This window comes from Amia ocellicauda, chromosome 5 (genome assembly GCF_036373705.1).
Source record: "Amia ocellicauda isolate fAmiCal2 chromosome 5, fAmiCal2.hap1, whole genome shotgun sequence".
NCBI classification, from domain to species: Eukaryota; Metazoa; Chordata; class Actinopteri; order Amiiformes; family Amiidae; genus Amia; species Amia ocellicauda.
Genome location: NC_089854.1, coordinates 35,347,640 through 35,371,695, shown reverse-complemented (window position 1 = coordinate 35,371,695; position 24,056 = coordinate 35,347,640). Strand labels below are relative to the sequence as shown.

General features: G+C 42.0%; 1 protein-coding gene across 1 annotated transcript in view; it reads right to left on the bottom strand.

The window, feature by feature from the left end:
• LOC136750138 (sortilin) overlaps positions 1-24,056 on the bottom strand; it is a 34,110-nt gene that overhangs the window by 9,355 nt on the left and 699 nt on the right. The window contains exons 2-17 of the mRNA XM_066704946.1: positions 23,355-23,417; positions 21,991-22,067; positions 21,149-21,251; positions 19,836-19,997; positions 19,356-19,429; positions 18,787-18,833; positions 18,503-18,639; positions 18,040-18,123; positions 16,299-16,359; positions 7,740-7,892; positions 7,512-7,609; positions 7,085-7,184; positions 6,828-6,993; positions 6,280-6,473; positions 5,681-5,873; positions 5,300-5,416 (exon numbers count right to left, since the gene is read on the bottom strand). Coding sequence (XP_066561043.1) covers positions 5,300-5,416; positions 5,681-5,873; positions 6,280-6,473; positions 6,828-6,993; positions 7,085-7,184; positions 7,512-7,609; positions 7,740-7,892; positions 16,299-16,359; positions 18,040-18,123; positions 18,503-18,639; positions 18,787-18,833; positions 19,356-19,429; positions 19,836-19,997; positions 21,149-21,251; positions 21,991-22,067; positions 23,355-23,417 — 1,829 coding nt within the window. The remainder of the gene's footprint in view (positions 1-5,299; positions 5,417-5,680; positions 5,874-6,279; positions 6,474-6,827; positions 6,994-7,084; positions 7,185-7,511; positions 7,610-7,739; positions 7,893-16,298; positions 16,360-18,039; positions 18,124-18,502; positions 18,640-18,786; positions 18,834-19,355; positions 19,430-19,835; positions 19,998-21,148; positions 21,252-21,990; positions 22,068-23,354; positions 23,418-24,056) is intronic.

Here is a 24,056-nt window from a genome sequence, read left to right as displayed (position 1 = left end):
GTGCAGCTGTGCGCCATTGTTTCCCTAATCCCTCTAACCTCATCTCTTTGCCTCTCCCCTCCTCCTCCCTCTCCTCTACTCCACTCTCTGGAGGCCTGTGGAACTGCCACTCAGCTTCCAACAAGGCCGACTTCATCTCTGCCTTCGCCTCCCACCAGTCTCTGGATTTCCTCGCTCTCACCGAGACATGGATCTCCCCAGACAACTCTACCACCCCTGCTGCCTTATCCTCTCTCTTTGTCCTGTCCCACTCCCCTCGTCTTACTGGGCGGGGAGGAGGAACAGGGCTCCTGCTCTCCCCTTCTCTCCTCTTCTCTGTCCCCCCCTCTCTCTCCTCTATCTCGACCCACAGCTTTGAATTCCATGCAGTGGAAATCACCTCCCCCTCTCACCTCTTCCTTCTAATTCTCTACCGTCCACCTGGTCCACTCACCTCCTTCCTGGATGAACTCGACTTTCTTCTCTCCTCCCTCCCCTCGCTGTCCTCACCTACCATACTCCTGGGAGACTTCAACATCCACCTCTCCAACCCTTCCCACTGTGCCGGATTTCTTCCTCTCCTTCACTCCTTTAACTTCTCTCTCTCCCCATCTCCCTCCACTCACAGGGCTGGCCGCCAGCTAGACCTCATCTTCTCAAGAGGCTGCTCCCCTTCGACACTCTCCGTGACACCCATGGACATCTCGGACCACAACTTAATTTCCTTCTCCCTTTTCCTTCCCTCCCTCCCCTCTCCACCCACTCCCTGTCACCTTCCGCCGTAATCTCCGCTCTGTCTCCCCCTTCACCCTTGCCTCCACTGCCCTCACTCTCTTGCCTTCCATTGACTGTTTTTCAAATCTATCTGTCAACTGTGCTACCTCCTCTTTCTTCTCCTCCCTCACCTCCTCCCTTGACTCTCTCTGTCCTCTCATGTCTCATCCTGCCCGTCCCTCACCTCCTCCGCCTTCTCTCTCTGCTGTTCTCCGTGCAACACGAACTAGTCTGCGTGCCGCCAAACAAAAGTGGAAAAGGACCAAACTCCCAGCCGGCCTCGAATTCTACCTCCCTACTGTCCACATTCTCGTCCTCTCTCACCTCAGCCAAGAAGTCTTACTTCCAATCTCTGTTCGAATCCACTATCAACAACCCTCGCAAACTCTTCTCCACCTTCTCCTCCCTCCTTGCCCCCCCCCCCCCTCCTCCCTCATCTCTCACTGCTGATGATTTTGCCTCCTTCTTCTCCTCCAAGATTGCAGACATCCGCAGGCTCTTCAATACTCCACCCTCATCTCCCATCACACCGAAACCTCCCACCGACTTAACTTCCTTTTCTTCATTCTCACCTCTCTCAGATGCTGAAGTTTCTGCTCTCCTCCTACGTCACAAACCCACAACATGCGACCTGGACCCTCTCCCTTCTCGTCTCTTCCAAGCAACCGCTCCTGATCTTCTCCCCTTCATCTCCTCCCTCCTCAACTCCTCACTCCTCTCTGGCTGTTTCCCCTCTGCATTTAAACAAGCTGCTGTCATCCCACTGCTCAAGAAACCAACCCTTGATGCCACCTCTCCTCAGAACTACCGCCCTGTCTCCCTACTTCCCTTCCTCTCCAAGACTCTCGAGCGGGCGGTCCACCGTCAGCTCTCGGACTTTCTGTCCCAACACTCACTCCTTGATCCTCTGCAATCCGGCTTCCGCACAGCTCACTCCACTGAAACAGCTCTCCTGGCTGTCACTGACTCCCTCAGCCGCAGTCCTCATCTTCATTGACCTCTCTGCAGCATTTGACACCGTCGATCACTCCATCCTCCTCTCCTGCATCGCTGACCATGGGATCTCTGGGACTGCTCTCACCTGGTTCTCCTCCTACCTCAGCGACCGGTCCTACCAAGTGACATGGCAAGGCTCCTCATCCACCCCCCAACCTCTCCTCACAGGCGTTCCCCAAGGCTCTGTCCTGGGCCTGCTCCTGTTCTCTCTCTACACTCGCTCCCTGGGCCCCCTCATCACTTCCCATGGTTTCTCCTAGCACTTCTACGCTGATGATGCCCAGATCTTCCTGTCTGTTCCCTCTTCTGACCCTCTCATCCCCTAACACATCTCTTCCTGCTTGTCTGCCATTTCCACCTGAATGCACTCGCACCACCTCAAGCTCAACCTCTCCAATTCAGATCTCCTCTTTTTCCCCCACTCTTCCTCCCTTCTGCTGACCTCCCCATCTCGATCCCCTTGGAATCCACCACACTCTCTCCTTCTTCTTCCGCTAAAAATCTAGGAGTCACCCTCGATCCTGCGCTCTCCTTCTCCCAGCACATCACCACGCTGACACGCACCTGCAGATTCTTCCTGAGCAACATACGCCGGATCCGTCCCTTCCTAACCGACTACTTGATTCAGCTACTCGTCCAGTCACTGGTCCTCTCCCGCCTGCACTACTGCAACTCCCTCCTGGCCGGCCTGCCTGCATCCACTACCCGCCGCTCCAGCTCATCCAGAACTCTGCGGCTCGTCTGGTATTCTCTCTGCCACGATTCGCACACGCTACTCCACTGCTCCGCTCCCTCCACTGGCTCTCGATAGCGGCACGCATTCAGTTCAAGACTTTGACCCTCACCTACCACTGTCTCGACCACACTGCACCAAGCTACCTTCAGTCACTCGTCTCTCCAAACATCCCCTCCAGACCACTGCGCTCCTCCAGTGCCAGAAGGCTAACTCTATCTCTTCTCCACTCTCCTTCCTCCAGAGCTGCTCCTTCTCATCCCTGGCCCCTAAGTGGTGGAACGACCTGCCCACTGAAGTCAAAACAGCAGAGTCCTTGACCTCATTCCGGCGCTTACTCAAGACACATCTCTTCCGACAGCACTTGTAATATTAGTCCTTTTATCCCTGCTAGATAGCACTTCAGCTTATTATGCTCCTTGCGTTCTTGATTGTTTTCCTCCTTGCTCCCTTTCCCATAGCCCTCGTCTGTAACCCTACATCTTGACAGCACTTAGCTTTCACCGTCCAGGATGTAGGAAGTCTCTTACTGTACTTGTGTAAATTGTAATTGGAATTTGTAAAATGTATTATTTTGAATTGCTATGTTTTAGCTAAGTTGAATTTGTAATTATTTATGCCTTGTACTTCTCTGTATTTTTGCACTTATGTTGTAAGTCGCCCTGGATAAGGGCGTCTGCCAAGAAATAAAAAAAAATAAAATAATAATAATAATAATAATAATAATAAAAAAAATAATAATAATAATAATGAAAACATAAAAGTTTGTATGTGTCATAATCCTGTTCTCAAGTGTAACAATAACCTTACTGAAAATAACATGGTGGGACAGAGACTAGATGTCACTTTTTATTACACTGCAATTAAATATTTAGCAAAACTGAGCATATGTTAAATCACTGATTGTCATTATACTTCAAAGTAAATAGCCTATACATATCTTGCTTTTCATTTTTTCCCAAAGTAAAACCATTCTTACGTTTTTTTCCCCCCTAGCCAAATGGTTTTCTATAACAAATAAACATAGGCCTATGTTAAAAAAAGAAACATCTGACTTTTCTTTTTCATTTTTATAGCTAACACATTACATGTATAATTAAAACACAATTTTCAGCAAATTAAATTTTCATACTATGAAAACCAAACCTAATGTTGCCAGAGCTGTGATATATCAAATAATAATGATTACAGCACAGCCTTCAATACATTCTAAATTATTTCACGATATTTGTAATAATGTAAAACATCGATAAGACTGTACTATATATACTTTTTATTTTATTTGTAATGCATGTCTTGAAGTTCCAAAACTCATGTTTAAACTTCAAAATTACAGTTTCATTATTCTAATGAAAGTAAGTCTATGAAACAATCACAAATTACAATAAGCTATGATTGATACTCTCAATTACTTCATATTGTACACCTTGTATGTTGTTGGCAGAGAGTCAGGTTGTTTTCGTTAGTAACGATGCAATTTTCAGTTTCACTTCATAAATACAGAATAATTTATATTAGCAGCTATTAAACCTTTTGAATATAGCTGACTACTTACAAAATTGTTAAATGTAAAAATGTAACTTATTGTACCTAGCAACAGCACCATTGTTAATAAACAGCATGTACACATGTTGTAAGTGTAATGCAGTTTTCAGTTTCACTTAAGAAAATTACATAGATGTGGGGGGGCAGTTATGTCTTAAGTTAAGACCTGAAGATTTCTGTTCACCAATAATTCCCCATCGAACTTGACAGATCTTGAAAATGGGAGGAATGGGCGAATATTGCACAATCCAGATGTGCAAACTTGCTAGAGACTTACCCCACAAGACTCACAGCTGTATTTGCTGCCAAAGGTGGTACTGACTCAGTCTTCAGTTTTTTAATTTTTCAGTAACTGTTGTTTCACAAGCAAAGTTCTGTTGCCTCTTTAAAGTGTTGAATAGGTTGTGTAAATCAAAGGGACAAAAATCCCATTTAAATGTATCAGAATCTCAGGTTGTTTCACAACAACATGTGAAAAAATCCAAGGAGGGTGAATAATTCCTATAGCACTGTATATTTATTTATATATATATCGTGTCACCCAGCGGGTTAGAGTCCAGGACGGCTGATATATACGGGAGAAGCACCTCCTTCTTCTGCCTGCAAGGACATGGAAAAATACTGGAGCTCATCAACCAGGTGTATATAACACACACAGCGATTCATTGCATTGGGGAAATGCAGGAGGTGGTGAGGAGTGCATCTAGCAACTAAACGGTGGGTGCTGAATTATTTCCGACTTTCTGGCTTTTGACACTGACTGTATATGAACCCGAATGAGACAGCGACCAAGACCGTACCCTGACCACAAGCAGGAACTGTGACCCTTTGCTGTTTGAATCATGACAACGAGCTAGACTAACACCCTGTATAGGTCGCTATTGGAACCGAGGAGTGGCCGGAGAACAGGTAAGGAAATCCGAAGGACAGTGTCAGTAGGTGCCCATACATGGGCTAGGTGTTTGTTTCATTCTTTTGTAATCCCGGAGTTAGGATGCCAGAGTCCAGCTTCCTGACCAGAGAGTCTGTGCTTTTCAACCCAGATCCACAGACACACCTGTCCCACACCCTGCATGGTGTCCTAGTATATATAAAGATATATATTTCTAATATTGATATTTTAAAGCATGGTGATTTTTACTTTTTACTTTGCCCTGTACTTAAGAGTGGTAGAAGTGTGTGTGTGTGTTACATAAATTAAGCCTAGTACATGTTTGAAGTTTTGCCAGTCGCTCACAGTTCTGCTGCAATGCCAGTCTTAGTGTATCTTACCCAGTGGTCTGGAGCACCTCTTCCTCGCCATTTAAACACAGCTCCAGATCCTGATCCTTGAAATCGGCCTGCTTAACACACTCCGAACTGTTTTCATGTCGATAGTAACCATAATCGCTGTGGAGGAAACAGGAATTATTTCTAGCATAAATGTCTTCCTGCCCAGAGGTGTTTGTGTGTCTGATGATGATGATGATTATTATTATTAGTAGTAGTAGCGTAGCATAACCCTGTACTGGATGAATGGGTTATTGAAAGTGGATGGATTATTATTAATTTTATCATCATTATTACCATGCATTGAGCTCAGGCTCTCTGCAACCCCCGTGCTGGATGAAGCATTTATTCAACATGAATGGATGGATGGATGGATGGACTCACCACATGTAATCCTCTTTTGTGCATAGGCAGGGGCTCTGCTCTCGGATAATGATGTAATCTCGTCCATTTCTGCACACGGACAGCTTCCTGAGCCTCCTGAATTTCTCCTTGTATCCGAGCACACATCCTTCATTGCCCTTGTTTTGTTCAGTAGTGGAATGGGCGACCCACTCCACGTAGTCCTTCTCTTCACCTGGGTGAAAACATTGCAAGTAAGTACTAAAACAATATATATATATATATATATATACAGTAATTATTCCAATAATGAAAACTTTAAATACCAAAAGCCTGATATAATTTTAATATTTAAATCACTGAAGGGGATTTTACTATGTCAGCTGGCATACAAGAGAACACTTTGGTTAAATACATAAATAAATGCTGCCCCCTGAGAATCCATATCATTATGGGTTCATTGCTGCACCCCAATATGCTGGAAATAAAAAATGCAGCACTATAAGAAACAGATCGTGACGTGAGAATTCAAAATAATGTTTCAAGTGAAAGGTCAAACAAGAGGAGGAATTATCATGCACAAGCACAGAGCAGGAAAGAGAGACTGTCCCTGTGAAGAACACACCAGAACGTGAACTTACAGTCTCTGTTGAGGAGCGCCTCAAAGTCAATGGTGACTGAGACCCAGGTTGCTTTGTACTCATCCTCAGGCCTGTAACCCCATATGCTGATGTTCATGGTCTTGGTGCCTGGCTCAGATGCTAGACCAACAAAGATGATTGGGAGATCTGTAAAATTGTAGGACTTCCAGGACTGGCCCTCGTCAGTGGAGAACCTAGAAGCGCAAAAGGGAGAAGTGTGTAACTCACCGACAGATGGTGAAACAGAAATACTGTACATTACTGCTGCTGTGTCTCATTTACACATTTTCCAGTACTGAAAAAGCCTGAAACCTGCTTTACATTTGATGTATTTGACTGTAACCTGCAAATAAAAATAAAATTATGACTTCAAAATATTATACTCCCAACAGCCCACAAAGTCTTATTTTATTTATTTTAAGTAGTTTTGTGGATTTTTTAACCAAAAACACTTCATTACAGACCAACAAGCTTGAGATTGTAATACATAAGGTACACACACATGCTTAAAGGAGTCAGTTCAAAAAGAAAAGGAAAAAAAACTGTACTTCATGGTTTTGATGGGCTTCTCTGGGTAGTATTCCACAGCTACAATGATCCCTCCAGAATCTAGGAGGGCATAATGATGAGGGCCCTTCAAGGTCTTATTCCAGCTGTACCCTCCGTCGTCAGAAACAAACACATCAGGTCTGGTCAGAGAATCTCCGACACTCCCTGGACAGGGTAAATACTGTGTGTCAGAATACTGGCGTCCACAGCAGTTCCATTTGGAAAGCTGGAATGCCTGTGCTCCGCAGTTACTCACCATGAGCAATGATAATGCCAACAGCACTTGGGTCCGAGAGCGGCGTCATGGGAGCCTTGTTATTAAACACGCTGTACTCCCCGTGAATATGCAGATTGCACTACAGAAATACAGAAACATTGTTATTCTCTGAGAGGAGCAGCTTGGAGCAGGTCTCAGATGAGTGCCAGCTGCAGGGATACAGTTGTGTATTGAAGGGCAGCTCCATGTGTGACAGCTTGACCATGGGCTGTGAAATGTTTGAAAAGCTGCCAGGATGTGAAGAGCAATGCACATATGCTATCTGTTAGCTGCATGATGGAAAATACATATTTTATTAAACCTGCTACTTACAGCAAAATATATATATTACAAATGTCTTGAATATTCTTTAGAGCTCCTGTGTTATTTTGTTTTATTAGAAAACAAATAATAATTAACTACTTACATTCTGAGCCGATGTGTCACACTCCTCATTTTCTGGTTTATTTAAGGATATCCATTCTCCTCCGCTGTCATAGGAGATGACTGACTGAATATATCCATCTGGAACAACATTGAAACAGAACTCAGACCGGTCATATCTGCACTACATTCACCTCAAATCTCAGAGGTCTCCTAAGGGGTGCTTAGTGAAAAAAGGAGTAGAAAATATTTAATACTTTAAGTGCCCCACCTTCTGTAATGACATTGGTCAGGTAGACCCCGCGCAGCGAGGTGATGTTCGTGAAGTCACTTTTTCCTAGCATTGTAAACAGGTGGTGCTCCAGAGATTTGGAGAACAGGATGCCCTGCGCATCTGATGTGTAGACAGTTCCAAAATTCGTATCTAAAATAGTCAAATAAACAGAACATTATTGTACAAAATCCTCCTTTTCTAATACGAAATAAAAAATAGAACATATAAATTATATACCCCAATTCTGAAAAAGTTGGGACAGTATGGAAAATGCTAATAAAAACAAAGAGGAGTGATTTGTAAATGTGCTTTGACTTGTATTTAGTCCTTTTAATCCCTGTTAGATAGCACTTCACAGTTTTATTATGCTTCTTGCGTTATTGCTTGTTTTCCTCCTTGCTCCCTTTCCCGTAGCCCTTGACTGTGACCCTACATCTTGACAGCACTTAGCTTGTACTTTCTAGGATGTATGACCTGACTTACTTTACTTACCTGTGTAAATTGGAATGTATTATATTTTGAATTGCTCTGTTTAATGTAAATTTGAATTTGTAATGTTTGATGCCTTGTACTTAACTGTATTCTTGCACTTTGTATTGAACTTATGTTGTAAGTCGCCCTGGATAAGGGCGTCTGCCAAGAAATAAAAATAATAATAATAATAATAATAATAATAATAATTATTATTATTATTATTATTATTATTATTATTATTATTACAATAATAAACAAAAAACGTATAAAGACAAGGTATTTGATGTTTTACCTAATCAACTGCATAGTTTTTTTAAGGTAAACGTTTATTTTGAAATTTATGCATGCAACACGTTCCAAAAAAGTTGTGACATGGGCAATTTAGGACTAATAGCGAGGTGACAAGTTGAAATAAGAAAGTGAAGTGAAACAGGTGAGGCAATCGTGTAATCATAGTATATAAGGAGCCTCCAAAAAAGGCCTAGTCCTTCAAGAGCAAGGATGGGTCGAAGCTCGCCAACAGGGCAATAAGCGAATAATCCAACACTTTGAGAACAACATTCCCCAAAGACTAATCGTTAGGATTTTGGGCATTTCACCTTCTACAGTGCACAATAGAATTAAAAGATTCAAGGAATCCGGTCAAATCTCGATCCGTAAAGGGCAAGGCCGAAAACCACTTCTGAATGTGCGTGATCTCCAATCCCTCAGACGTCACTGTCTTAAAAACCGAGTCTGTAATGGATATCCTGACATGGGCTTGGGAATACTTTGGTAAACCTTTGTCAGTCAACACCATTCGCCGCTACATCCACAGATGCAAATTAAGGCTTTACTATGCAAAGCAGAAGCCAAACATCAACACTGTCCAGAAGCGCCACCGACTTCTTTGGGCTCAGTCTCATCTGAGATGGATAGTAGCACAGTGGAATCGTGTTTTGTGTTCTGATGATTCAACATTTCAAATAGTTTTTGGACAAAACGGCCGTCGTGTTCTCTGGGCCAAAGAGGAAATGGACCATGCAAACTGTTATCACCGTCAGGTCCAAAAGTCAGTGTCTGTCATGGTATGGGGGTGTGTCAGTGCCCATGGTATGGGTAACTTGCACATCTGTGAGGGCACCATTAATGCAGAAAGATATGTACTCATTTTGGAGCAACACATGCTGCCATCCAGACGTTGTCTTTTCCAGGGACGTCCCTGCATTTTCCAGCAGGACAACACCAAACCACATTCTGCCTGGATTACAAGGTTGCATAAACAGAGTGCGGGTGCTAGCATGGCCTGCCTGCAGTCCTGACCTGTCTCCGTTTGAGAATGTGTGGTGCATTATGAAGCGCAAAATAAGGCAACGAAGGCCCCGTACAGTTGCGCAGCTGAAGAAATGCATAATGGATGAATGAGGTCTTCAGTGCCCAAACGCTTAGTAAGTGTTATTAAAAGAAAAGGTGAAGTTACACAGTGGTAAACTGTCGACTGTCCCAACTTTTTTGGAGTGTGTTGCAGTCATCAGATTTGAAATGAGTGTATATTTTCAAAAATAAATTAAATTCACAAAGTAAAACATCAAATAATGTGTTAATAATGTGCTTTCAATAAAGTACAGGGTGAATTGAGTTTTCAAATGACTCTTTTTGTTAGTTTTTGTGCATTTTCCATACTGTCCCAACTGGAATTGGGGTTGTAATTATATAAGGATATATGTACACAGTGCCTATAGAAAGTCTGCACCCCCAATCAAATGTTTCCCCTTTTGATGCCTTATAGCCTGGTATGCAGTAAAATCTTTTTTTTTTTCTTTTTTTTTTAATGTATCTACACATCCTACTCCACAACTTCCATGTGAAACAAATATTCTAGAAATTTGTAGAAAATGTATTAAAATCAAATAGCTTGGTTGGATAAGTGTGTTGCGGTGGTGTTAAAAGCAAGCACTGCCCAAGGGGGAGGGGTTTCTGTGCACTTCCATAGAAACCCGATCGAAACGTCACTCTATCAAAACTGCCATTGGCCTCTGCGCTCGTCAATCAGAACAGGTCCCTTCCCCCTTCCTGTTCTATAAAACGTGATGTCAGCACAGGTTCTTCCTCTTTTGCCGGGAGCTAGGACTCCCGTGCGACCTTGCAACCCTTGGGCAGTGCTTCCTTTTTCAGATAACCGGGGTTGCATTCGCAACCTATTGTTATCTTTCAAGTTGGAAGCACTGCCCAAGGGGGAGGGGTTACTGTATAACAAAACCGTTATACAAAGGGAGGAGGCAGCTGATAAGGGAGCCTGCCCTGAGGTGTACCGCTAGGGGTCCTTGGCATCACAATTCCAGACAGTAATATCAGGGGCCCCATAGGGCTGCACCTGAGCCACCCAGGAGCGAGGACCATAGTCATGCTCCTACCAGGAACTGTCTAGAATCAGCTTATAAAAAGCGGGGCTACAGAGGTAAACTCTTGCGCCCTCCGCTTACAATAGCAGATAGTGTAGCTAAGAGCGAGGCCGTATATCTACATGCACAATATCTGGCATGGGCTGGTTACACCGGCTAATGCAGGGCAACATTAGCTCTACTGTGCTGACAAATTAACTATATACACATCGAAACTCAAGCGCCATCAGCTGGGAACAGCGGCAGTGAGCTCCATTCCATACATTTTCAGAACAGACCACAGTCCTGCTGTTTAACACATATTATATATTAGGGCTGGGCGGTATGACTTTAAAATAATATCTCAATATTTTTAGAAGTTTGGGCGATACACGGTATATATCTCGATATTTCTCGTTTTTATCCAATCAAGCCACAAAATAAGACCAAAGACATTCAAACTACAAGTATTTCGTTAATCCTCCAATAAGCAAAACTAACAAATACTACATGCAGGCTGTCATGGTAAATATATGCAGAATGCAACACATTACAGTGCAAGTGTTGTGTGATTACTATTACATTTGTTATGTTGTTATGGGATATATATACACACACATATATATATACACACACACACACACATATATATATATATATATATATATATATATATATATATATATAAGTTTAAAAATAGCTGGCGTTACAATAGTTTTAATAAATCTTAAATGCGGGGTGCCTTATCCCAGGGATTTTATATAGAACAATTATCCGGTCAAGGAAGGATGGACAGCAGCTCCCGTCTAAAAACAGTCCATATTCACCGATGTCTCAAAAATTATTTATTAGAGAAAAAGTGAACATCATAATGCTTACGCGTTTTGACTTATCTTCCTCAGAGCACATATATACATATACACATTATGATTTATTGTCACATAAAAACAATAACACAAGTAATAGTAATCACGCAACACATGCGCTGTAAAATGGTATAGATTTACCACAGCCGGGTTTATAGTGGCGCATTAACATCTGCTAGACAGGGACATTTCTTTCTGACTGTGGCGTCTCGATTCTACTTACAAGTACAGCACGTTTTTAATACAAAATAGTTATAATAATAGTATATAATAAGAGCGGGGCGGACCGTGTGCGCTTGTGCATTAAAGTATCTTGGTTATGTTGGTTATTGTGTGTCAGTTCACTCTCCTCATGTCTGTCTGTGTTTCTGATGGACATTTCTTGCCGCATCCGACACGTGTGGAAGAACCGGGAAGAACGCATAGCGTCCTAATGTTGAAAAATACTGCCGTAAAGATTGCAATTTGCGACACCACGATATAAACGATAAAGCATAATATGAAACGATAGACGTTTTTCTATCGTCATACGATATATATCGTCATATCGCACAGCCCTATTATATATATATATATATATATATATATATATATATATATATACACCATATATACATTATGACCACCTGCCTAATATTGTGTAGGTCCCCCTTTTGCCGCCAAAACAGCCCTGACCCGTCGAGGCATAGACTCCACTAGACCTCTGAAGGTGTGCTGTGGTATCTGGCACCAAGACGTTAGCAGCAGATCCTTTAGTCCTGTAAGTTGCGAGGTGGGGCCTCCATGGATCGGACTTGTTTTTCTAGCACATCCCACAGATGCTTGATTGGATTGAGATCTGGGGAAGTTGGAGGCCTTGAACTCGTGATTCATCAGACCAGGCCACCTTCTTCATTGCTCTGTGGTCCAGTTCTGATGGTCACATGCTCATTGTAGGCGCTTTCGGCAGTGGACAGGGGTCAGCATGGGCACCCTGACTGGTCTGCAGCTACGCAGCCCCATACTCAACAAACTGCGATGCACTGTGTGTTCTGACACCTTTCTATCAGAACCAGCATTAACTTTTTCAGCAGTTTGAGCTACAGTAGCTCATCTGTTGGATCGGACCACACGGGCCAGCCTTCACTCCCCACGTGCATCAATGAGCCTTGGCCGCCCATGACCATGCCGTGCATCTTGAGAGACCTGAACCACCACTGCAGCGGCCTCAATTGGAGGAGGCCGAGGGGGAGGGCCTGTGATGCAGCCGCTAGGAGGCCCAGCAGCCTCTCAGTCAGAAGAGGGAGAGACGCGTATGTATGGAGGCAACTCTCTCTGGTGCCAGCATGGCAAGCATGGCAACTGAATCGAGGCACAGTCTGAGCCAGGCCAGGCCTCCTCCTACCACGAGCTGCCGTGGGTGGCCAGAGGCAGAGAGTCTGGGTGGGCGCCTGCCTACCAGTGAGACACTGTCGGAGATCGGCAGGTGGGCAGGGCTGTGGCCTGGGCTGTGGCCTGGGAGCCGCGATTGGGGGCCTCCCTGTCGGCGAGCTGCCACAGGCTGCCTGCGCTGCTGGGCCTGGGGTGCAATAGGGTAAACCTGGGCCAGCTGCAGGGACTGCTCTCTCTCTTGGAGGGTGCGTGACAGCATCTCCTCCACAGAAAGGCCGAAGGTGAAGCCCGGCGAGATAGGGGCGTCCATGACGGGGTCACCCGTCGTGCCTGGGACAGGATCACCCAGTTGCCCTTGCCCCATGACACATCACCGTCACCAGTTGTTCGGCCGCTGCCGCTATCTCCGAGATAGGGGGCTGGGTTGGTGATGTGCCATCATGCTCTGAGGGCTATGCCAGCTGGGCCAAATAGAGGACCAGCAGGCTCTCTGTGTTTTTGAGGCGGGCCACTTGGGCTCCTGCCTCATACGCCTTTCGGAGCAGCGCCTCCACCTGTTGGGGCAGGCCAGGTAGTGTGGCTCCGCGAACAGCGGAGGTAGGGGAGACAAGCGTGGCTATGGTGGAATTAACCCACAGGAAATTCACCAGGCTCGCTTCTGCCGTGCCCTGGGTCCTGGCATAAGCCTCCCCTCTCCTGGCCAGGGCAGGGGCTGTTGCTGGATGGTCCCAGGTGGGCCTCAGTTCCTCCAAGAGGTCAGGGAGCAGAAGGAGGGCCCGTGTGGGCTGCTGCAAGCACTGTCCTCTCTCGAACCTGGAGCGTGGCAGGGCAGGATCAGAGGGCCAGGGGAGCTGGAGAGACTCCACAGTCCTCTGAATCACCACCCAGAACTCCTGGTCCTGTCCCATAGGAACAGGAGGCATGTCCTTGCTCAACGGAGGAAGAGGGGTGGGTGAGACCCAGAGATGCATGTGGACCCAGAGACAGGCGGTCCTCCTCCCAGGTGGCCTGTCTACTGCTATCATCCTGACATAGAGCAGATAGACTCCCCTCAGACTCCAGCAGCGCAGTGTGAGCCTGCAGTGCACCTGTTGCGCTGCTTGTGCCTGTGCTGCCTGCATGGCCAGCAGAGCGCAGATTTTGTCCATCCTGCTGTTTAGAGCATGGATGCCTCATCGCGCTCCCTGTCAGCGGAGCCTGACCTCTGTCGCCGACGGCAAGCAACGACTCAGAATAGGGGGAGGGAGCCCAACATCCCTGTCGTTCATTTACAAGCGCGGGGGCGCACGTGGCCATAGCGGCTGTAGTGGCGCGCACCACGGGAACGTCAGGCAGGGGTGGCGTGGCTGTTGTGGGGGGGCAGCTGCCGTGGCAGGTGCAGGAATGACAGCCAGCGCAGCAGCAGGTACAGGCGGAGACACAAGCGCAGGAGGCTGGAGGAGGAGATGGAGAGGCTCTTGGTGAGGCAGAGATCCATCGTCCCCGAGACCTCCCCGTCACTCCCTGGAATGGCGGACCTCCGGGCGTGCCGTAGCGGACCCTCGAAGTCGCGGCCAAATCTGTCGGTGCCCAGACAGACGGCATAGGACCTCCCCACTACAGGTGGACAAGGTGCGTCGGCCGCAAGCGGCACAATGGCGGGGGTGAGAAGAGCTCATTGCTGAGCGCACACGTGCATGAACAGGGAAACGTTTGCACCAGGGGCACACAACAACTGAAACGCCGCCGCGACACGTGGAGCGCCTAGCGGGCTCACCACTGTAAGTGTGTCTCCACTCGGAAACGTTTATGTACACGGACTGAACACTGTGTATGCCGAGCACCAGGTTATGGATATAAGCACCACGTAGGCCCGTAGGCTTAACCACACCGTATGTGCCGGGGTTTCCAGGGACACTGGGTGACACGGAGTCCGGAGTCCGAGGGGGCCGAGGGTAGAAGCGGGATCTAAAACCGAGGCCTGCACACACGGACAAGGAGGGTAACAGAGCTTGTTCTCAGCGAACTGAGAGAGCGAGATCTCCTACAGCCGCAGGCGCGGTCTGTAGTGTGGGCGCAAGCCGGCGGAGGAGCACCCCATACAGGCGAGATCTCTTATGACACACCGAGGCTCAGGCCAGGCAGCCAGACCTCGGATTGTACTATAAACACGACTATTATTTTTAAAGTGTTCTATTTGCAGACGAAACTGAAAACAAAAGCGCAAAGGAGCCCCGGAGCACGGACGGAACAGAGTCGTATTAGCTATCAAGATAACTAATGCAGTACAAGTAGAGACACAGACAAAGTAAACGGTGGTGAATAACACAGCCGTGAAGCCAACCAACCGAATAATAATTGTTAAATAACAATAAAGGGTCTAATGCACATACAAGACAGAGAGAGCCCATATTCTCGAGTCCAGGCGAAATACCAAAAGAGGACGTCACGTTTTATAGAACAGGAAGTGGAAAGGACCTGTTCTGAGTGACGTGCGCAGCGGCCAATGGCAGCTTTGATAGAGTGACGTTTCGACAAGCGTAGCTATGGAAGTGTGCAGAAACCCCTCCCCCTTGGGCAGTGCTTCTGACTTGAAAGATAACTATAGTAATTAACATTATTTCAGGTTAAATTTTGCAGTTCCTGTAGGTTTCCTCTGCTGGGTAGTGCATTTCAAACCAAGGACTGAACCATGAGCATCAAGGAGCATTTAAAAAAAAAAACTCTGGTACAAATTTGTTGAAAGGCACAGATCATGGGATGGGTATAAAAATAAAATCAAAGGCCTTGAATATTCCTTGGAGCATGGCCATGATGATTATTAAAACATAGAAGGTGTATGGCACCACCAAGACCCTGCCTATGCACTGTGTCTCCCAGCTCAGCTGTGGGAGCCGTAACTCCTTTAGAGTTGCCATAGGCCTCTTGGTGACCTCCCTGACTTGTGCCCTACTCATGTGACACACCTTAATTACACAGAGGTGGACTCCATTCAACTAATTACATGACTTCTAAAGACAATTGGTTTCACCACAGCAAACCTCCTGATTAAATCCATTCTGATTTCATGTTCAAGGGGGGTGAATACTTTGAATATATATGCATCATTGGGATATCTGTAAAAAATAGACACATCTGCATTTTCTTGTTCAAACATCAACTACAAATGCACACATATTATCAGGGAACATGGAAGGACGGCAGAAAAGCTTTGTGAATGTTGCAGATTTAGACTGCTGGTATATAGCAGGTTTTTCCTGTTAGTAGGCCATGCATTTCCTTATCTTTCGATGCTTCATTCAGCTGTGTCAACAAACAGACCCATATAACTGCCATGAACAAGCAGCACTGCTAAAAGCAAGCACATCAGATCAGCCATTTAAAAGTTGTAATCATACTGAGCAAGGTTTTTAATTCTGAGCTCTGAAGAAAATACATTAAAGGGCCAATCCTGATCTTTGAATAGAGAAACACTGAGCATACATTTCCCCTCATGCTGTACCCACCTCCTGGCTCATCCACATGCATAAATATCATCTCATTGTCTGCTTCCAGCACAGAATAGAACTGAAAATATATACAAATGAAACCATCAGTTTTCTTCCTTTACTACAATATACATTCTCATAAACCACCAGACAGTGAAACATACAAGCAATATAGTTCTCTTTTCTTGAATGCTATTTTGTAATTTCAAAATCATGACATAATTTTAAAGTCACCACACAATTGTACCGCGTGCAACTACAGATCTTTGCTCCAAATGTAAATATTCACAGATACTTTAAAAACAGGAATAAAATAAGAAAGGTGACAAACTATGGTTGGCAATTTGACCCATGATTGATCTTTGAAGTTAGTTTTAATTATGTCAAGCAGCCCTTTCTTGGAGGATATGCAGAGTAGAGTTAAATTTTATGGCTGTGTAACTTTCCAATAATAGAATGTTTTCACATCTGACATGTTTAAGTGGTTAGCTTTGTATTTATTTTACGGGGAAATTGTATTCACTTCATACAAATGTGTTTGTGTGTGTGAGAGAGAGAGAGAGAGAGAGAGGGAGAGAGAGAGCTCCATCATGAGATTTAAGCTCAGCCCTGAGATGCATTCCAGGAAAGGGTGTGTTTGTTGTGTGAATGAGTATGTGCTTTGACTCTCATCTTTCAGACACATGATGTTTCTGTCCTAATCTCGTCTTTCTGGTTCTATAATCTTCCTGGGAGATTTGCTGTTTTTCTGATTTATCAGCAAAAGAGCAGAAAGAGGGGTGGAGGATGGCCCATACTGGTGACATATTTTGGCAAAATCACCCACCGATATCTTATATTGTAAATAAGCCAATACCCTTCAGACTACACAGATCTACAAATCAAATTGCACATTTTCATATACAACATATTATAACCTTAAGACAAAGTTAAATCAGGGAGATCTGCTGATATTCACATACATATTTCAAAGTTTTTTCTCTCTAAAACATAAAAGACTCTCCTCTTTGAACCTACTTTTTAAAATTAAAATATATACCTCAGCCATTGGTGAGGAAGTTCTCTCATAAGTGCCATAACAGCTCAATGTGTGTTCCTCTTATTAAGCAAGCTGTGAAAGAGGGGAGGGCATGTGTGTTGACTGGTAAGTCAGCTCAGGGTACAATAAATATTCAGATTGATTCAGAACTCATGGAAACTCCTTTTGGGGTGGAAGACTGAAATGGAATCAGGTGCGTCACATTTAACCAAATGCTTCAATTTTGGTAAAATATTATATTTTGAGGTAATTATTAAAATCAGGAAATTATCTGATCAGAGAATCCACCATGTTTAATGAGCTTCTTCCCTTTGATCAGGCAAACACACACACACACATGCTTTTCACTCATGAGACTTTTTCATCATTGACTGTAGTATATATTTACACAGCAGAAGCATATATTTTGAAGGATGCAGACACATGGGTAGAAATAAAACAACTCAATTAACAACTCATCATAACAAAGGTGTAAGCTACATGTTTCAACAGCTTGTATTGTGACCCAGTATGCCTGCCAAAGCTCTTGTTTCTGTTTCAGTCATTTCAGAATTTGAATATGTATAAAATAGAACATCTTAATGCTAAAACATGTTTTTTTTGTGTATTAAAATTACAACAGTTTCTCAATACCAAACCATTCCATGTCTTCACCAAAAAACTAAAAATTATCTTACATAAAAAGTTCAGTAAAGTTGCAAAGGTTGATAAGTCACGTACCTGTTCCATTGTGGCCGATGGTAATTGTGCTTGATTAAAGCTGTCACCCTGATCGGTGGAGATGTAAATTACTCTAGGATCTCCCTAGAATAATAGAAAAATTAAATTAAACAGAAAAACAATCATAACTGTATATCCATTTTAGCAACCGAGTGACCTGTGCTTTGTGTTCCCAATGTAACCACAACAATCAAGATCTCAGCTTTGTAGATAAATGTTTCAGTTTATTTTTAGACAGGTTGGACAGCTACATATTTTATTATTATATTTGTTTCTGGATTCATAATTCACTATAGTGAAGACACAGACAATTGGTTCAGTACAACAAAATGCCATTGTGTACATAAGGCTATTGTTTCTGTACTGTTCCTCTCTGGGGAATTTCCAAAATACTTCCTGAGGGAGACAGATTATTATTACAATTATTACGATGATTAATCTGATGATGATTATTATTACTTACTGCATTTTTCACAACAGAAGTGAAGAGGAAGCCTCCTAAATATCCAAATGAGAAAATCTTGCTGGCAACAGTGGTGAAAGTGTTCCCCAGATCCTCAGTTCTCATCAAAAGCAACTCTCCCCTGCGGTCAGCATCAACTGTACGAGAACATTACAGTCACAGGGAAAGAAAGGCATCAAAATCTCTGAAACTGGGGCACACTGCATACATCTTATACTGTCAGCAACCAAAGCCTTCTGCACAGTTCAGAAAAGCAAATACAATATGAGAAAGGTTTCACTCACCTGTGAGTTTAAGGCTTGTGCTGAAAAACAAAGTGTCACCTTGTCCCCTAGGAAAAAATTTAATAAAATGTTATTTCTTATCAATATATATAGAGAGAGACCATTTCAACATTTTACGGTGATCTGCTCATATCAATTAAATATATAAATTAAATTACAGCTTTTTCTGTCTTGGTTTTGGGTGCAGTAAGTATTGATCTTAGATTAAATTAAAATAAGTTTTAGCCCCTGATACAGAACATCAGTAATAGCACCTCATTATCAGGAGGTTTTCAATTCAGCCAGTGTTTTGACATCTTGGTTAATTGACTGCTGGCAGATCATAATCATCCACGTAGCTTGATTGATATCTTGTAGTTTGAAGTTCAAATTCAATGTTGTTCTTTTTGTTCTTTCTCAATTCAAAAACTTATTTCGGTCAGACTTGGGTTTTGACATAGCTAAACCAAAATGAAATGTTTTAACAATATACTATGTTACATTGGTCATGTGTTTTGTGAAGTTCACTATGGCAACCTTGCGAAGGGTGCCATATAAAATATAAATTGATTGATTGAGCATAATCTTACCATGTGTAAGTCTGTATATTATCATGCACTTTAATCCATGTATTCCCAAAGTCCTTAGACAGCCACAAACATTTCTATAAATTATAAAAACAATATTAGTAATCTACAACAGTAAAACCCTTGATTCTTCCAGTTACCAAAAATGCATACTTAACACTTATTTAATGTGTTATTCTCAGACGATGTTGTAAAATGCAAACGGTTTGCTAGTAGAATATTTTAAAGTCATTCATTCTGTGCTTAAATTAAAAGACATCTTTGCAATGCAGGGTGCTGCAACATGTGTCTATAATTTGTGTTATTCATAAGGTATTCGAATCATTTTCATAATGTGACACAGTTGTGTCTTCTGAGGTAGGAGTGTCTAGCCATCTTGTCATATTTTCACTTTACATACTCTGACAAGGAAATAAAGCAGCCACTCACATGTTTTTTAATGACAGTATAACAATTTAACCTTAACTGTATTTTAATACTCACATCAATGCTGCTAACCAACAAATAGTCTGGGTTCGACAAGTGGTAAGTTATAGGCTTGAATGGGTAGAAAGGAAGATCAATTCGTGTGAATGTTTTCCCAGAATCACGAGATGTAAATATCACACCACTTTTGACTCCTTCACCATCCGCTGTGAGAATAACCTGGATTGGAAAGAGGATGTTAAATAATTTAAATTCTTCAAGATATCATATGAATATCAACAAAAAATGTCAAAGCTCATTTCAATATATATCTGAAACCTTGTAACTTGTAGTTTTTATCATCGAAGGTCATATGGCAATGGGAAAGAAAGAAAACAGGCTAAACTGCAAACTTGATACCTATTACCTGAAAACATGTATTTATTTTTTGAGTTTTTTGTTCGGTTGTTCGTTTATTTATTGCTTTACATGTCTGATGCGATATTTTTTACAAGTATCAGTAACGATTCTCACCACAAGTTTAAACAAACTAGGAGTGCTATCCTGTGGTTTTAACAACATTTATTTGAGACACTCACAGTTGCTATCCTCTGCAGCCACAGGACGCAGCACTCACACATGCAGTTTTTGCTGAAGTATTCATACCCCACATTTAAATAAATACTAATCAGAAACTAATTTATTTAAATACAATATTGTTCAATATAACTACACACACATATCAGCTGAATCATTTAAGAGTTTGCTCAGTTAAGACATAGGGGACTAACTGCTTGGGAATGGCAGCCAAATGAACAATACGTAATAAACAAAATGTATTACTGAATAAATTATCGTTTCAAGTGGATATTATGAATACTATCAGCATTGTGATTTCCAATACATAATTTGTATTCCTCTCTATGCAGTCTTGGCAGAGATTTGGTTTATTTCTTCTGCCCCTAACTACCTTTAATGCTCTGTATTGCTCTGTATCTCCTGACTACAGTATAAGAGTATATTTGTAATGGAAAGCAATTATAAATAAATGAGTGATTCATCATCTGTGATGTTTCTCTGTCTTAAATGAGAAACATTATTGGATTAAATATGTTAATTACAGCTCTGAATATAGGTGGATACAGCAGAAATAAATGTAAAATATTCCTTAGCTTATATACATGTCATGGCCCATGATGTTGCTTTGCATGTGGCAAAAAAGTTCTAAACAGTGTTCACAAACAAGTTTTATATTCACTGAAATTACTCCTGCCTTCATACAGGGAGGAATGAGTCAGGAAAACAATTTATTTATTATTTGCTCTGTTAGTACTGTTCTCTAATCTACATACGCAGACCAAAAAAGAGTACAAGAGAGTAATATTGTTTACCCTCCCAGAATTGCCGGGACCCACAATGATTCCAAATTCTTTCCGTATGTAGGTGTTATTGATGACATGTGAGATATCATGAAAGTTTTTCCCAGAGTCCTCACTGCAACAGGAAACAAATATGGATTATAACAACATTTAATGACTCACTGAGCATTTATGCACAGAACATTTTCAGTCCTACCTCAGGGGTGTACCCAATCTGTATTGCTGGTCTGCAAAATGCAAAATAATGCTCTTTTTCGTGTGCTGAGGTGGGTAATAAAGACAATAAATTTTCAGTTTCCATTTCAACTGTCTAAGTAATATCTGAGACACCAATACAATTACAAGACAGATTTCTGCAGAAGGAAAAATACCATCCACTTAGTTAAGGAAGGTTTAGTTGGGAACAGAGAGATTAATAGATGATTGCTCCTAAGTAGCATTACTAAGAATTTGTCTAGAGTCAGAACTTAAATAATAAGCACACATTAATTTCCACATTTGTGTAAATGTTTCACAGAATCCATGACATTTTCTTTTTCTTTTAAACAGTCAAATATGCAGCCATGTGTGAAATGTGATAGGTTGGTTCCTTTATTTGAAACACTGCTGTTCAAAACATCCCAGTAGAGTGAAAGATTCTTGTTTGTTTGTTTGTTTCATTTCCAGTTTCGTGATCCATGCTCAAGAGAAACACTGCCCAGTATTAACATGCACTGTAGCAAAGATTAAATCGCTCTTTTCAGCTAAATAATTCCCCTTTAAACTGCAAACATAGAGCACTGATGAATACTAATCAAAACGACAGCAAGACAGTGTCCATCATCACATATCCAGTCACAATGCAGTGATCTCACCTTCTGTATAGGCGTGAGGAGCTTACTCCTAAGTACCAGCCTTCAGGAAGATTGTAGGTGGACAAGACAAGGATAACCTGAAGAAAACCATTGCAATTAATGCACTGATACAGACAACATTATTTAAATTTTTGCATTACTGTTTCTAATTCAAATAGTATTTTTAGCCACTTTCAATTACTTACCTGATAAAGACCTGAAAAACTATGCAAAACATCTGACTTGCAGTTTACATTGTTACTAACTACACAATCCTTAGCAGTAGGTTGCTTATTTTAACCATTTGGATTATGATTGCACAATGCTTAAGGCTGTAAATGCATATGGTCTGGCTGAAACCTACTTTGCAGACACTGAATATTGGTTGTCTGTAAATTTGTAATGAAAGTGAGGTGCTCAAACACCTTTCATTGCAGATTCACATATTTTTTGTCAAAACAGTGAAAGCATTAAGCATTAACACTTTTATACCCTTCTAGATTACATAATCCAAACTAAATCCACACCAATCACAACTCAATTTAACATGAGGGCAAACCTCCCCAGATGCACAATTTCTTCCATAGCGTTCAAGTCTTCTCAACCCAAACTATAGTGGCATGATCATAGAAAATGTTATTTTATTACTATAAGAGACCCAGACTTATCGCAGTTTACCAGATTCCAAAGAAAGTAGTTGATACGTTATTTATTTGCAGATCTTTCAACTTGCAAGTAATTTCCCAAACTTGATGGTTAACTTTCACTGACAGGACATTTTTTTACTATCATCAAGATTTGCAAGGGGCTGTTGCAAAACTAGCATGGTCTCAGAAAAGGCAGCAACTGAAGCAAAGAATTGCATAAGACTGAAAACAGTTTAGCCACAATGTTTCTGTAAAAGTCACTTATCTGAGAGCTGTATCTAAACTGTATTCTACATTTAAAACTCACAGGTCAACTGATCTGTATTTCTTGACAAATAATTATTTACAATTTATATGTATATTTATTACTTATAAATGTGTTTACACTAGAAAAAATGTGTCACTGCATTTGAACTCATCCCTCAGGTGCTAAAACGTATTTTATAGATTTTTGTTTGTATTATGAAGCTTACTGTAGGAATTGGTATTTAGTAATTGGTATATTAAAACTTACTGTTCATAAGTCTAATGAGTAATATACTTAATTTTTCACACACTCAACTTCCTTCAATCACAAAGCATTTATATTATGTTCTGTTGCTTTTGTTTTCATAATGGCTAAAAACACAAAGTACAAAAGAGGTAGTAACTCTATTTCTGTAAGTTTTAGGCTTTGCTGACTGTGTATTGTTTAAAATTGCTCCAGTTGATTTCAGGGTTCATTAAGGAAAGACTTACACCAGTTCCATCACCAACCCAGGTCAGAATAAAACTGGAACCATCGTCATCAAGAAATGTGATCTGAAAAATACACAAAGGAGATAGAAAATGTTATTCTAAAACATATTTACATCTTCTATTCCTGACCTTGTCTTACAAGCTCTTTGACATTGTCACTTTTTTCCCTGCAGAATGTCAGCAAATATATTCTAAGAGTGCTATAAAGCAACAGCACATTGTAACAAGACCTACAAAAGCACATGCCAGCATACCCGAAAATAGCACACCTGAAGGATACAGCACTTCAAGATTAGATCACTTTCATGTAGAATGTGTTTAAGAATGAGGCTGTAAGTCTTCAGAAAACCGCTGCCTGCCTAATTTATATGCAAGGAGAAACTGCATAATAACACACACTAGCACATAGTTTCGTTTTTACATTGTGCAAATTGTTTTAAACTTAGTAGCCTATCATAAATATTATGGGACAAATTGTCTGCCATATAATCTAACATGTATTAAATAATAATAATAATAATAATAATAATAATAATAATAATAATAATAATAATAATAATACACAGTAGGCACCTGCTCAAATAAATTCAAAATAGAATTTCCAAGCAACTCTCAGTCATACACATTCCTGTTACATTCGCTCAGGATGAACACAACAGAAAATATGTTAATTAAGGTTAGGCGTGTCAGTTTATGACATCT